Source organism: Myotis daubentonii, chromosome 3, assembly GCF_963259705.1.
Source record: "Myotis daubentonii chromosome 3, mMyoDau2.1, whole genome shotgun sequence".
In the NCBI taxonomy this organism is placed as follows: Eukaryota; Metazoa; Chordata; class Mammalia; order Chiroptera; family Vespertilionidae; genus Myotis; species Myotis daubentonii.
The window spans coordinates 173,700,307-173,715,541 of NC_081842.1; the positions used below are offsets into that span (position 1 = coordinate 173,700,307).

Below are 15,235 nucleotides of genomic sequence, written 5' to 3' on the forward strand. Positions count from 1 at the left end.
AAAAGCCACAAATTAGAAGAATATATTTATTCTGCAAGGGAATCTAATATGATAACCACTGGCCGTGTGTAGCCATTTTAATTACAACTGAAATTAAATAAAATTTAAATTTAATTACTCACTAGCTCCACCCACATGTCAAATGGTCAGTAGCCATGTGTGGCTAGGGGCTGCTCAATCAGCACCAATATGGAACTAATCATCTCAGAAAATTCTCTTGGACAGCAGTGATGTAGACCATGAAGAGAACTTTTAAACTTCTAAAATAACCAGGCATCCCAATTGTAAAAATGGACAAAGGACATTAGTAGAAATTTGACAGGACAAAAAAAAATAGACATAAAAATGTATCATAAACATGTAAAAAGTCATTTCAACTTCATTAGTAATCAAAGTAAACAAAAGAAACTTATTCGATACCATTTCAGGCACCCCAATTGACGAAAGATTAAAAATCCGTAACACCAAGTACTGCAGAGGATACAGAGCAGCCAATCTGCAAAACACTGACTGTAGGAAGGTAACCGTGTTGATCACCAAGAAAGCAGTTTGGCATCATCCAGTCATGCTGCAAACTCTGTACCTAGCAATTTTATTCCAGGGATTCTCCATCTGAGCGAAAGCCATTCTCTCCACCTAGGGCATTTGGAAATTGTGTAGATACACACACCACCACCACCACCACCACCACCACTACCACCACCATTCAATTGGCAGAGGCCAGGGATATTAATGTTCCTTCTGTTATAAGAATTAATCCACCTAAACTATGCACCAGGAGATATGAACCAGAATTAAAAAATGAAAACACTAGAAACAGCCCAAGCATTATCAATAGAAAAATAGATACATACTTTGCATTAAATGGACCATCCAGAATTGAAAATAAATGCACCTTAGCTATAAATCTGAACATAGCCGATTCAAAAAAATATAATGCTGAGTGAAAGTAAGAAGATACATGAATATAAACAATATACTAAAAATTTATATAAAGAATAAAAATAGTCAAACTAAATTAATTTGGGGGAACAAATCAACACACATACATACACAAAAGTGAAGGAATGGCTTCATAACCAATCAGGACAAGGTTATCTCTGGGAGAAGGAGTGAGATAACCTCTGGGAAGGTCACACAGGTCTTGCTACACAATGGTCATGCTTTGTTTCTTTAGATGGGTAGTAGGTTGAGGTATTCATTTTAATTTCTTTACTCTCTATGTATAGGTTTTCATACTCTTCACATGTTAAAAAAAAAACAACACAAAAATCATTCACAATTGGGGAAAAAAAGACAGCTTAATTACATATTAGCGGGACCCATGACCTTTCTAAGTTAAAAATAGTAACGCCTCCTATCTTACAGAGTTGTTCTGAAATTCAGAGGAGATAACAGGTGTGAGAGTGTGGGTGGCTGTGATGGGGGACCTATTATACTAGCGCTAACACAGAGATAAGCAGTTCCCAAGAGATTCCATCCTGGCACTATCCAGGATCTCAGGGTCCAGAGTCCTGGGCAGTTATTAATCAGGTCAAGAGGATAGTAGGACTCTCTGTTTTCTCACTACAGAATGGGGAAACCCCTGTCCCGTTCAGCCCACAGGCGTATCATAATGAAGTGAGAGCACAGTATTCAGTACATATACAAATAAAAGCTCTTATTGTTATTGTTATAGGGAATGGAAGTCAAGTCAAAGAAGACGAAATTATTTAGGACCTGAGTATTTTATTTTCTTTCTCTTTCAATTTTATTTTTAATTGGTTTCAGGAGTATAGCTTAGTGGTGAGACAATCATATACTGTACCTACGTGTATATATCCAGTATCCCAACTGGCAACCTTCCATAGTTATCACAATATTATTGATTATATTCCCTATGCTTTACTTACATCTCCATGACTGTTTTGTAGCTACCAATTTATATTTCTTAATCCCTTCACCTCTTTCAGCCACCATCCCTACCCCACTTCCCTCTGTCTATGAGTAGCCTCTGGGCATTTTTAATTTTAGGCTAAAATTATAATGATAATGACATGATAATTTCTCCAAATACTGGCTGCAAGAGAGGCATAAGATCTATTTGTCCAGGGTTCTTCAGAGGGCAGGCTAGAGAGACTAGAGAAAAGTTAAAAGTACATTCTGGGTATCAGAGAGAACTCTGTTGACACTCAGAGTGAGGAGAGATAGAACTGACTATGTGGTAATTCTCCTTAATTTGAATTATTCAGATAAAAACAGAGCTAGCTAGCCCCACCAGTGTGGCTCGGTGGTTGAGCGTCGTCCCATGCACCAAGAGGTCACCAGTTGGATTCACGCTCAATCCCCAGTAGGGGGCGTGCAGGAGGCAGTCCATAGATGTTTCTCTTTCTCCCTCTCCCTTCCTCTCTCTCTAAAATATACTTAAACAACAACAACAACAAACCCCACAAATAAACACAGAAACAGAGTTAGCAGAAACTCCTATTTTGGATGAAAATATAAAATTTTAAAGTAAATTCTGTTAAAATAAAAATACAGGTAACTTTGGGTCAAACTTATTTTGAAAACTAGCTTACTTAAACATCTTTTTTTTGAAGATGTAATACTGTTTTTATTTAACTTCAAAAACATTTCAGCATTCTAAACATAAAAAATTAACAAAACATTGCAAATTGTGATTAGCACAGAAGGTTCTTGAACTTTCATTGATGCAGTGACTCTTCACTTTGTTGACAATGAAGAGTTGTAGTTTGTTTTAAAACAACAGTTTAAAACTACCACACAACTAAAAACGATCCAAATACTTCCCATACCAGGTGACCACCCCCCTCCTTTTTTTCCACAGCTAAGAATGGCAGGATGCTGTCACTATATACAAAAACAAGACAACCTGCTGCTAAATAGAGGCCCACTGCAGTGTCCGCAGGTCCAGCCTCACAGTGCACGCCCTGAGCCGCAGCCCCTCCGAAAGACCCCTCCCCCACAGCCTCAACGGCCAAGCAAACAGCATCAAGAGCTTGTCTTGGTTGGTTGTTCTTTTTACAAACTACAGACGTGTACAGCTTACTTACACATCTTGAGACTACAGGTAACTTATCTTTTGGAGCTTCAGTGTTCTCATCTGTAATAAGGATAATATGTTTCCTTCATGGTTATGGAGGAAAATCGCTGTGATAATAAGTTGAAATTGCCTAGCACCAGTATTAGGTGCTCAATCAGCTGCTATAATTTGAAAAATTTATTACTGAGTGCTTCCGAACTTGTTCACAGTTAAATAAAGCAACTGACATCGCTACAAGAAAACAAACACTACCTGCGCATTTGAAAACAGCTGAAGGGAGAACCTGTATCTGTTACTTAAGGGAAAGCAGCAAAACTGATATCCCTGGCTCAGTTTCTTTAAAATGTTATCAAGGGGCCATTGGTCTCCCAGGAGTGTCCTTGAACATGGCCTCTGTAGAAATCTTCCCCTGCAAAACCATTTTAAATGCCATGATCCTAAAGCACTTTCCAGTTTGCTGGAATAAAAATAAGACAGGGATTACGAAGATAAGACTTGATATAGCAAACTGCTTCATATTCATTGTAATTTCAGGTCATTCGTTTTTAAAAATACTTAAACCAAAGGAAAAAAAAACACAACGATTCAGAGCTGCTTACACCCTATAAATTAAACCTGAAGAAACCAAAATAAAAAATTTAGTGACTATAAACAGGAAACGCTGAACTTGAAGACTAAACCTCGGTAATTTATCATAAATAACTAACTATCCCCTATATAACTTCACTCTAATGACACTTGAGAAGCTTTTGGCTCTCGCATGGCATTTCTCAAGTTCAGATCAAGTCAAGCTGTTTTCCATGAATAAAATAACGGCAGCGTCTCCGAGGTTTAAGTTATTATGTCTTTCACCACAGTGATCTCTTCACTCTGTGGATGTTCTCTGCTACCCCCTGGCTTTTCGCTTGGTCGTGTTTATTACTTAAGTTTCCAACCCAGCTTCAAATTACCCGGTGACGGTCACATAGTGTAATGGAGTGAGTGGATTAGCTGAAACTGAAACCCAGGAACCCTCTTTGCCACCCTTCCTTCGCAAGTGCGGATCAATTATTTAAGGCCGAGTTCACCAACACTATGTTTTAATTTAGGAAGCAGTCCATTTGAAGCCAGCTCTAAATAAAGTGGGCAGAACCTGGCTTCAGAACTTTTTGACCCTACAGAGCAGGGGTCCTCAAACTGCGGCCCGCGGGCCACATGCAAATACAAATACTGTATTTGTTCCCGTTTTGTTTTTTTACTTCAAAATAAGATATGTGCAGTGTGCATAGAAATTTGTTCATAGTTTTGTTTTGTTTTTTTAACTATAGTCCGGCCCTCCAACAGTCTGAGGGACAGTGAACTGGCCCCCTGTTTAAAAAGTTTGAGGACCCCTGCAACAGAGGATGGAAAGAAGATGGGAGGAAAGAAGCAAAGGAAGAATACAAGAGGAGGGGAAGAGAAAGAAAAGAACAAGAGAAGTCAGTATCTACTGAGCTGCTTCTATGCCCAAACTTTCCACATAAGGGTTTCATTTATGCTCAGTTAATTTGCCATGATTTCATTTCATTTTCACAATCTTATCAGGCAGATATTCTATTCCCTCTATGGAAGACTGGGAACCTGCAGCTCAAAAAGGCTACATCGCTTACCGGGGGCCCCCAAGTAAGTAAGAAAACCAGAATTTGATGTGCAGCCTGTCCGATTCCAAAACCTGGGCACTTTTTCCTATATCAGACAAAATAATTTCCTAATACTTTTAAATATGAGATGTTTAGGAATTTCCAAAACAACAAAAGGAATGCAAAATATTTCCAAAGTACAGCACACATAAAAGAAAACCATCCATATCACCACTGTGCTTACGATGCCTATGGATTCAGACACAGGTCACAGGAAACCCCACATGGAGGTTGCGTGGAAAGAGTTACGAAGCCACATCCAAGAGCCAAGACCGAGATGGAGAATGTCAAGCAGTAAATAACCTCTTACCTGCTGTACTTCACTTTCTCCATTTGAGATTTTCTCAGTGTAAACAAAGGAGTTGAATATCCGCTGCAACAGAAAGAAAATGAACACACATTAGATTTTCTAAGTAACACGGCCATTAGAGTGTGTGTGTGTGTGTGTGCCATTTGTTTACACCACAAACAGAGTCAAGCACATAAACTTTAATTAAAATACAGAAATTTTACACGGAGAAATCCAAATATCAGCCAAAGTCAATCGCACTTACATAAGCAATGCCCAGGCACTTCTGTAGTGAAATAAACCAGATGTTACACTATATTTTTCATTTTCTTCAAAAATACGTTTAATTATAGATTTCCGGAGCCTATGCCATTTTATCCGAGCGGCATAATCTGACAAAGTTGTGTTTCTCATTTAAGTCCTGAACTCCCTGAATGCTGCGATTGTTTACAGACACCAACATCCAGCGTAATAAGGCTCTTTAAAGAGGATTCTTTCCATATTCTCTCATGCCCCGGTCCAACCAGGACCTGCCCATATTATCCATCACCTTCGCTACCTAAGCACCCCCTCGGGAAAGGAACAAAACAGGGCTTTGCCAAGTATGTGTGGCCTTAAGAGAAGATGCAGTTCTTACAGGCCAGGGAATGTGGCAGCCGTGCCAAGACATGAGTCCAAACTGTGACACACAAGCACACATTCTTCCACTGGTTTCTGCCTAGCCAGTCCCCCTGCTCCCTCCATACATTGCCGGCATTGAAAATGTCTGCAGACTTAGGACTTTATCAAACCCTGCCACTACTAAGCTATCACAAGAGACTGATATATAACAATGGGGGGGGGGGAGATCTAAGATATGTGTCTGGGAAAGGCGCGCACACACACACACACACACCCCACCACCACCACCAGCAGCAGCTGCCGCCGCCTCATCATTTACCCTAAAACTTTAAAGATACCTCTGGAACTCTCCAGGTGACTAAGGAGTCAGGCCTGGAAATGTCAGCCAACAGTTCCCTTTTGCCTTTCTATCTGACTGCCAAGGGTTTGTCAGCCTCTAGGACAGCTTCCCAGACAGCCTAACACACTGGCGTGGTTGTGATGATGAAGACAAGTGCCAAGTTCATCAAGCACTGTGCAAATGAAGGAAGATAAAGGTTCTGGGTGGTGATGGTGGCAGGAAGAGGGAGGAAGCAAAGAATCTTGGGAAGAACTGGGATGGAATTACAGTCTAGAACATTCTTATTATGGATTAGTATAATTTTCCAATGCTCCACTCATTCATTCAATAAATATTGATTTTCTCTTTCCTAAAAATGACTCTGCTGACAGGAAACGTATGGACTTTTAGTAACCGCGATGATAATGATATTGGCTACTATTTACTCAGTGCTGATGATGGGGCAGTCACTATTCTAAGCATGTGACATCTATTTACTTATTTAAGTCTCATAAAACATCTCTGTGACACGCATTATTATTATTTCCCTTATACAGATGAGGAAACTGGTGCATATTTGATACACACATTGTACTTCACATGAAAACCTTACTATTAATCTTTATAATCTGCAGCCCCACAGCTGCAAAGGTAAGACCCTGGGGAAGTTAAAGACTTTACCCAAAGTCACTCTGCCAGGCTGGAATTTGCACCCAAGCAGTGTGACTCCAGAGGCGGTGCTTCTAACTCTATTGTCTCCTAAGAAGTGGCTACCTGCCCATATAAAACTACTCCTGCTAGCAGATGACACTTGGACACAACGCAGACCCACAATCCCTTATATGCAATTCTAAAATTCAAAAGCACGGAAAATCAAAAATTTTGCAATGACACGTTTGTTAGTAAAATATGACATGAACTAAATTTATTTGGTAGTAAATCTCAACTTCAATTGCTGTATAATAATAGTCTTCTTTAAAACGTTTGGTGTGGGTATTCATTCACCTTATTCAGATGTATTAATTCATTAATGTATTCATTCATTAATACAGATGTATTAATGCATCTGATTATAGGGTTCTGCTCCAGATCTTACTGGGGTGTCCTATCAATAAGAGGCATCAGGATGACCCTGGCCAGTGTGACTTGGTTGAGTGTTGTCCTATGCATTGAAAGGCTGCAGGATTGATTCCCAGCTAGGACACATACCCAGGCTGCAGGTTCAATCCCCAGTTGGGGTGCATGCGGGGGAGGGGGGCAGCAACCAATTGATGATTCTCTCTTACATCAAGCTTCTCTGTCTCTCCCTCTCCCTTCCTCTCTCTCTCAAATCAATAAAATCATATTCTTTTTAAAAAAGAGGCATCAGGATCTTGAATCCTAAAAGAGACTGTTCTAGGAAAGGGATTATGGGCCTGTAGACTTTCATTCCTACAACTCTAAGCTCCCAGTTTTCTGGTACACACCTTATAATGCTTTTAGAGTCTCAGTCAATGTCACTGCCACCCACATTCCCAGACCATATTCTGTGTTCTTATAGAATTTGATTTTTAAAACCTGCTCAGGACCAAGAAAACACTTTTTATTAAAAACTAGTGGCCCAGTGCACGAAATTCATGCACATCAAAAGGGAATTAATTAGAGAAAATATTTCAATATTGCTATTTGCCCTTTCTCTATAATAGAAGTGTCATAGATGAAAGAAAATTAGTAAAATGTATATGAAAATCTCCCTCCTGTCAGAGTCTGGGGCATGCCACAGGACCCAGAGTCAAGTCCCCGCCCACCTGTGTGCACCTCGAAATCGCAGGAGACCCAGACCCAGCCGACCCCACCCCTGTCAAGCCCCTGCTGGGCAGGGGGCACAGCCTCAGGCCCCCCGGCCTGGCCCCAGGCTGGGGGTGCAGCCTTAGGTCCCTCATCAAGCCCTGCTGGGCGGGGGGGCGCAGCCTCAGGTCCCCCGTCAAGCCCCACCAGGCAAGGGGCATGGCCTGAGGTCCCCCATCAAGCCCCGCCGAGTGGGGGGCACGGCCTGAGGTCCCCCACCCCGGCCAGGCACCACGCAGAGTCAGGTCCCTGCTGATTGGTCCTTTCGTCGTCACAGTGTGATGACCATTTGCATATTAGCCTTTTATTATGATGATTAACATAATTCATGTAGTGTCTCAAGATTTTGGTGAGTGTGGTCAACTTTGTATTTCATTCCTGGCAATGACATTCCAGTGTTAAAAGAACGGTGGATTCCTTGGCAGTAATAAGGAATATATGCGGGGACGTGTCCGTGAGGCTGTTTCAGTCCCTGTCTTACTCACTTATTATTGTAACAAGTATTAATGATGATTGCTAATACTTTTATGTGGTTGTTTTTATGCCTTGTAAGCATTTCTACATATCCTACACCTAGTAAGTATAGATGGGTAAAATAAAAATTTAAAAGCAAGAAAGAAGTTACAGAGATGAGCGGGAGTGATTCTGCAGACTGCCTATTTCATATGGCCCTCGAGCCCCTCCTCCAGGAGTGAAAGGTGACCTGATCATAGCTTGGGGCTACCACCAAAGCAAAAAATTTTGTCCTTCTCTCTTCCCCTGTGGGGAGGGGTGTTAGTGAGAAGCCAGCAGAACCCAGACAAGTAACTCATAACTAAACAGGTCAGCCAGTGGTGTCTGGTGCGAGGTTAAAAGTTCAGGCTCATGTGTGTGCACAAGCTCTCAAGGTACAGAGGGAGTTTCCATTACACTGTAGCTCAGTGATTTTCAACCAGTGCGTCACAAGAATTTTTAAAACATGCAATATCTGGCTACTTAGTCAGGGGCACTGACCTCTTCTCCCTTAGATTGTCAAATAATAATAAAAAAATGATAACAGCCAATACAACAATAGCCATATGGTGTGAGTGAAACAAAATTATACCTATTTTTGCCAGATCTAAAAAAATATATATATTTTTGGTGTGCCACAGAATTTTAATAGTTTCTGTGTGCCATGAGATGAAAAAGGTTGAAAATAGCTGCTCTAGGTCAACGGACAGTACTCTTCTTTCTTAAAACACAGTGCCTGCTAAGCCCAGCTCTCAAAGGTTTAGTTTAGTACTTTCATAGTTTATAATTTCACATAAATGGTTAGATTTGATCCCCACAACAACCCTATGTGGTAGGAAGGGCAGGGATCTGAAACCACTTTTACAGATCTAAAAATCCATGGCTCCAAAGCCAGAGAACGTTTCACAGGTATAAAATTCAAGCGCTGGGGTCGGAACCTGGGTCTGGATTTAAAAACAGGCATTGCTTTGAGCAGAGCTGTCAATTTTATTCACTTCACCTTTTTGTTCAGGATAATCTAGGAATCTTAATGCCTGCGTGTAGAAAACAAAAAAGGATTTGTGTGTTTTTTATCCATTTATTATAAGCAAGATCCAATGTGCTGGTATGACCTTATATATATGACCAATATCAGGAATAATTAAGAGGTCCAGACAAAGGTCTTTATTTTTATTACTTTCTATTGCTATGTAAAACTGTGAAAAGAACTGAATACAGGTTTTATGGGGGGGCTTTGTTTTTTATTTGAGCCAAAAATTCCAAATGATATACGTAGCTGACATTTTGGTGACTTTGGGGTAAATAATTTCTTGGTCACTAGAGAACTTAGGAAATGGAAATGGAAAAGTTTTCCTAAAACATAAAAAATGATGAGCAATCCGAAAAGACCAGCTTCTTCAGTCCTCGGGGATGACTTAGACACAGCAACAGGGATAGGGAACGGGTGGGTGCGTGGGTGGGTAACCTGCATTCTATTTCCAAGTTGTCACGCTCCCTTATATCAGCCCCCTGGAGGACAAAAGGAATTCCAGAAATGTGAACTCTTCATTTGAGCACAACCGGCCGGGAGAGTCTGAACTCTCTCCTCAGTGTACAAATGCCGCCAATGGCAGAAATACTGCCCACCTTTGCCCATGATTCTCTCACACTCCTGTCAAATACTGAAAGTAAACATATGTTTTTCTGCATAGTGAAAAAATCATTAAAATGGGTGAGGAGTTTCAAAAAGTTATTTTATGCCCTGACTGGTTTGGCTCAGTGGATAGAGTGTTGGCCTACGGACTGAAGGGTCCCAGGTTCGATTCTGGTCAAGGGCATGTATCTTGGCTGTGGGCACATCCCCAGTAGGGGGTGTGCAGGAGGCAGCTGATCGATGTTTCTTTCTCACCGATGTTTCTAACTCTCTATCCCTCTCCCTTCGTCTCTGTAAAAAAATCATGAAAATATATATATTTATAAAGTTATTTTACCTAGAAATATTTCACTGAATCCTGTTTATTAGTTACATTTATTTCCACAATAATAATAATAAAAAAAACAGTAACAATGGCAAGATGCCTTATTCTTATGCTCATGAGAACCGAGGACTCGGATCTAAAGACAAGCTGACCTGTCTCTCATTAACACACACACTTTGGAAAACTGCCAGTATCTTCTAAAGTGAGTGATGTGCGTATCCCATGACCCAGCAGTTCCCATCCTTGACGTGTACTGAGCAGAAATGTGCTCATTCGTTTATCAAAAGAAAAGCATAAGACTGTTCATAGCAGCACCACTCATAATAACCCCAACCTGGAAAATATTTTACAAATGCGCATCAGCAATAGAACAGACAAATAACGGGTGGTGTATTCACACAACGGGATATTCAGGGATGGGAATGCACATAAGATTGCACCATGCACCAACATGACGCCTCTCACAGACATCATAATATTGAGTGAAAGAAGCCAGACACCAGAAGACAGGGTGTACGGTTCCATTTGTACCCAGTTCAAAAACAGACAGAACTCGTACCCTGCTGGTAGTGGCTACCCTCTGTGAGAGTGGACAGCATTGGGCGTGAAGGCCGCCCCAGGAATGCTGAAACCTCCACTTCCTGGTCTGGGGGCTGCTACAGGCTGTGCTCACTGTTGTGGGAACCTTCAAGCGGAACACTTATGACTGGACACTCTTCTGTGTGTCTGCCACACTTCAATACGTTTACCTTAGACATACATTCCAGGCCGTCTCTTTAAAATATACCCCGGCCAAATGTTTCTGCATGTTTTAAAAACTACACGCTTTTTAAAAGGACAAGAATCTAGTAACTGGGCTATTATACACCCTCAAAGAAAAATCAACACCCCAGTCTGTAATCCAAATGAAACGGGGGCTGTACCAACCGGAGAGTCACATAGGAAGTCACAGACAGGATCTCCTAAGCCCTCCCTGAGGCCACGTATTCATTGCTCCCTCAAACTCTTAAGTACATAACATAATGCACGTAGTTCTTTAACTTCTCACCCGATGGTACTGTACAAACCTGAATTTTCAGCAAGAAAAAAAAAGGTGTCTTAATGAGAGTTTCATCCAACCTGGATGCTCTAAATCTATATAACACAATTTAATCAAACCTCCTTGTTGCATATTCTGTTCCTTTACTCCCTAAGCACTGCCTTTCCCCTCGTCCCTCAAAAGGGAAGTTCAATTCCAATAAAGTTAGACATTAAAGAATCATGTTACAATTGAATACAGTCCCCCTACCGCTACTGCAAGAGAAGAGAAGGCATCCTGCTCTGCCTGTCTCTGGGTGTGTGTGCTGCGGAGCCTGCTCTCCCCCACCTACGGGTGGCACCATGGTCCCCACGCCCTGCTCCACTGACCCACCTTCCCGACCCCATTGCCTTCCCTCCCAAATCTCTCTGTTTAATTGAGCCTGCGTAACAGATGGCAAGAGAATTCCACTTTGCTGGAACAGGAACAATTACATGAGTATTTAATAAGATGACCAGTCCAGACGGTTGGCCCCACCTTCCCATTTCCAACAGCTCTGCCAAATTTTAACTAGATATTTAAATGAATGGTATAGCACACCACCACAGTGAAGAAATAAAAACCTCTGTAAAGCCTAATGAGGTTCTGTTGGTCTCCTTCCCTGATCTTTGCTAAGAAAATGCAGGACTGAATTTCTATTCACAAGATTATTCTCTTGATGTTTACAAGGTTTCTGTCCCAAGCCAATTTGGCTGACAGCTCACTAATAGCTTAATTCTGCTCTGGATTTCTTCCTGTGATCTAGGAATTGTGGCCAAAGGGGCGGAAAAGATAGATGACCACTGCTATCTCAAGAAGCTGACCAACTTTAACCGTTAAAAGAGAAAGTGCTGTCATTAAAACAAACTCCAACAATCAGTGCACAGGGAATGAAAGGCAACTTAATTTAAGTGTTTCAGGAAAGAAAACATATGCATGACTTTATTCTGCCCTGAGCATGAATAATCTTTTACTAGGTTTTAAGGGCTCCCTTCTGCCCCGATTAAACATTGTCTGATTTTTACCAGACTATTTCACCTCGCCCTGTTAAACATATGGAATGTCCAGAAGATGTCATTACCTTAAGGAGGCTCATCATTCTGCATTCTGAGTTTGCAAACCCGGTGCTATAAATCCCCGTCATTTTAAAAAACCCCTAAACTTGCCCATTCTGAATATAGGTGGCTTAAGAAAATAGTTTACTCAGAGTATTAAAAAGGTTACCACTAAAAAGAAAAATCGAAAATAACTAAATGTCAACAATAGGGAGGGGACCGATTAAATTACTCTTTATTCAATCAAGAGAATATTGCACAGCTATTATAATAATTACTTTCATTGCTAATATTTTAAAAGCATTTGCATATACAAGTATTGTTCTAATTATGTATGTGTGTGGGGGGGAGGGGGAGTGCACAACACATAATAATGTTACCGTGTATATTATCAAGGGTCCAGGATGGATTCAGATGCTTTATAACACATTATCTCATTTAATAGTCACAACAACCTTTGATAGTAGTTACTTTGTCCTCATTTTGCAGAGGAGGAAACTGAGGTTCTGAGGGGTTTAACTTGTCCAAAGCTGACGGTCAGTAAGTGGCCAAGTCAGATGCAAAATTGGTCTTACTTCCCAGTTTATGTATTATCTTCTATGTGAACACAATGTAACCAAGAAAACTTATGTAACATCTAGAAAGTGGCCAAAATAATAACAGGGCTTGACCATGACTAAGGAATACAAAATATAATTTCTTTCTTCCCCATCCCTCCACCTCAGTCTCAAAATAGAGCATGTATTTCCTGCACAATGGAGAGTGGCATTTTTCAAAGAGTTGTCACACTCAAAAAAGGGGGCATACACATAGAGTTACAGCTACACTCTTCAGAGAACCATCTGCACTGCATCCTCACCTGCAGAACTTTCAGAGGAAAAAATAAACCCAAGGGCTTCTGCATGATCCCTATGAGGAAGGTTAGGTCTTGAAAACCACAGTGACTTGCAAGAAACAAGGCTATTCCAGGTTTATGACAAAGGGAAATGCTTAGGTGCTGAAAATCACGGCAGAGGAAGAGGCCTAGATTGGGAATTTAAAACAAAACGAATCAGCACACAATAGATGACCTTGTGCAAATGGTACACTGGGTGCCTGTGTCCTGGTCTAACAGACTTCCTTGTTGTGGTGTAAGGTTGCTATATATAAAAATGGTAATAGCTATTGTTTAATATAGTGAGTGCTCTCTGTCCGGCACTAGGTACTTTGCATGTATTAACTCAACCTCATAAATGTGAAGAATTTATATAGAGTGCACTAAAAACATTATGAATGTATTTCACATAGTATTGTGATAGTTACCCAAACAGCCTCGATAGTTATTCTATGATTGTTCTCTTCTAGTTAATCTTTAAAGGCTAATTCTCTTACTGATAGTTATTCTATGATGGAGGAATGGGGAGAACAAACATATCTGTATTGACACTTATCAACTTCAGTCCCACTTCATTCTTAACCTCTCACCAATGGTAATCGCTCCCTTCTCTGGGCTTCTGTAGCAAAGACAGTCTCTGCTACAATTTAAATAATATGTTCACTGTAAAGAAAAAACAACAGCTGGAAAATATGTAAAGGAAGAAGAGGGGAAAAAAGCTATTTCTGACTACTCAGTAAAAACCAACTACTGTTTACACATTTTACTTTATTTCCTTCCACTCTTTTGGATTTCTAGGTCCTAACTTTTGGCTATGCCAGGGAATTCTTACCACAGTGCCTTGTACACAGTGAGCATAAACAAGCATTTGTGTATCCATTAATCTAGGCATTAGATCATTATTATGGTTTGTTACTCAACCAGCTCGCAAAAAGATGGAGGAAGGTATCCTTTCTCTTTAAGATAAAAAATGTTCCCCCTTCACCCTGTTTTCCTTCCCTGTCCTCTATGGGCTCTAAACATACACACACAGCTTTGCAGATACTTCAAACTCACAAAAGAACCAAATTATTAATTCCTTGGTGTGATGGCATTTAACTGAACCCCCTTCAAACCAACATGAGCTCTGAATAGTAAGAAAGCATGTGGGAGAGCCACAAGTCCGCGACAAGTGTCACCTTGACAAAGGGCTGCCTGTTTGGGTCCACTCTACCCCTCAAAAGAAATTACAAAAAAGGAGTAGCTTGCAGTCTTGAGTTAGCAGGGAAAATCTAAAGCAATCATCTCAGCGAGCAACCTTTCTAGTCTTGATCACTAGATTTCCTGTTGTAGCATTCAAACCCAGGAGAGGGAGGGTAACTATGAAGCCAGAGAACAAAGACAGGCAAAACAAGACAGAAACCCTTCTCTAAATGCAATACAGCTTCAGGGGGGTTATTGGACTTTTTTTTTTCTTTGTCGTTGTTGTTTTGGCTTTCAAAGGGGGTAAGAGGGGAAAAGGCGAGTAAATCAGTTCCACATGTTGGAAAGATCCAGCCTTTAGCCAATGTAACTTGACTATAAGTAATATTCATGACAATGCACATGGCAACCTCTCAGAAATGGAAAGCTGAGTTGCCCAAATGCTTTGCAGATGGTGCCAAATTTCCACTCCCCGAACTCCTCATTCTCCCACTCCCCACCCCCAAGATCTCCATTAAGGCTTCTTTTTGTTTGTTTGTTTCACCTTGAAAGAAAAAAAAAGAGAGAGTTATTTAAAGGCTGTGTGTTTATTTTCGGGGTGGGGTATACTTTAAGTGTATAAGCCTTCAATATTTAGTGTTCTGTGGGCGCCCAAACCCACACAAATGCTCAGGTCTTTGGGAATCCACCCACTAAAGACAAAGAGACTGGAAACCCTAAAATCTTATTATTCTTCCAGACCTAAGCGACGATGTTTAATTAATAACTCAGTCAACCAATCATGTCCTTTCTGAAGGAGTCAGAAACCAAGTAAAAGATGGCCCCATGTTTTTAAGAAGCCGATTTTAGTTGGGAGAAGA

At 40.8% G+C, this 15,235-nt stretch overlaps 1 protein-coding gene across 4 annotated transcripts in view; it reads right to left on the bottom strand.

The window, feature by feature from the left end:
• The window catches only part of CACHD1 (cache domain containing 1), a 226,927-nt gene that overhangs the window by 133,096 nt on the left and 78,596 nt on the right, over positions 1-15,235 (bottom strand). For 3 of the 4 annotated variants that reach the window (XM_059689294.1, XM_059689296.1, XM_059689295.1), the window contains one exon: positions 5,012-5,074. In XM_059689294.1, coding sequence (XP_059545277.1) covers positions 5,012-5,074 — 63 coding nt within the window. Of the gene's footprint in view, positions 1-5,011; positions 5,075-5,255; positions 5,278-15,235 lie in introns of those variants that run through there. The other variant, XM_059689297.1, reaches the window with a different exon arrangement.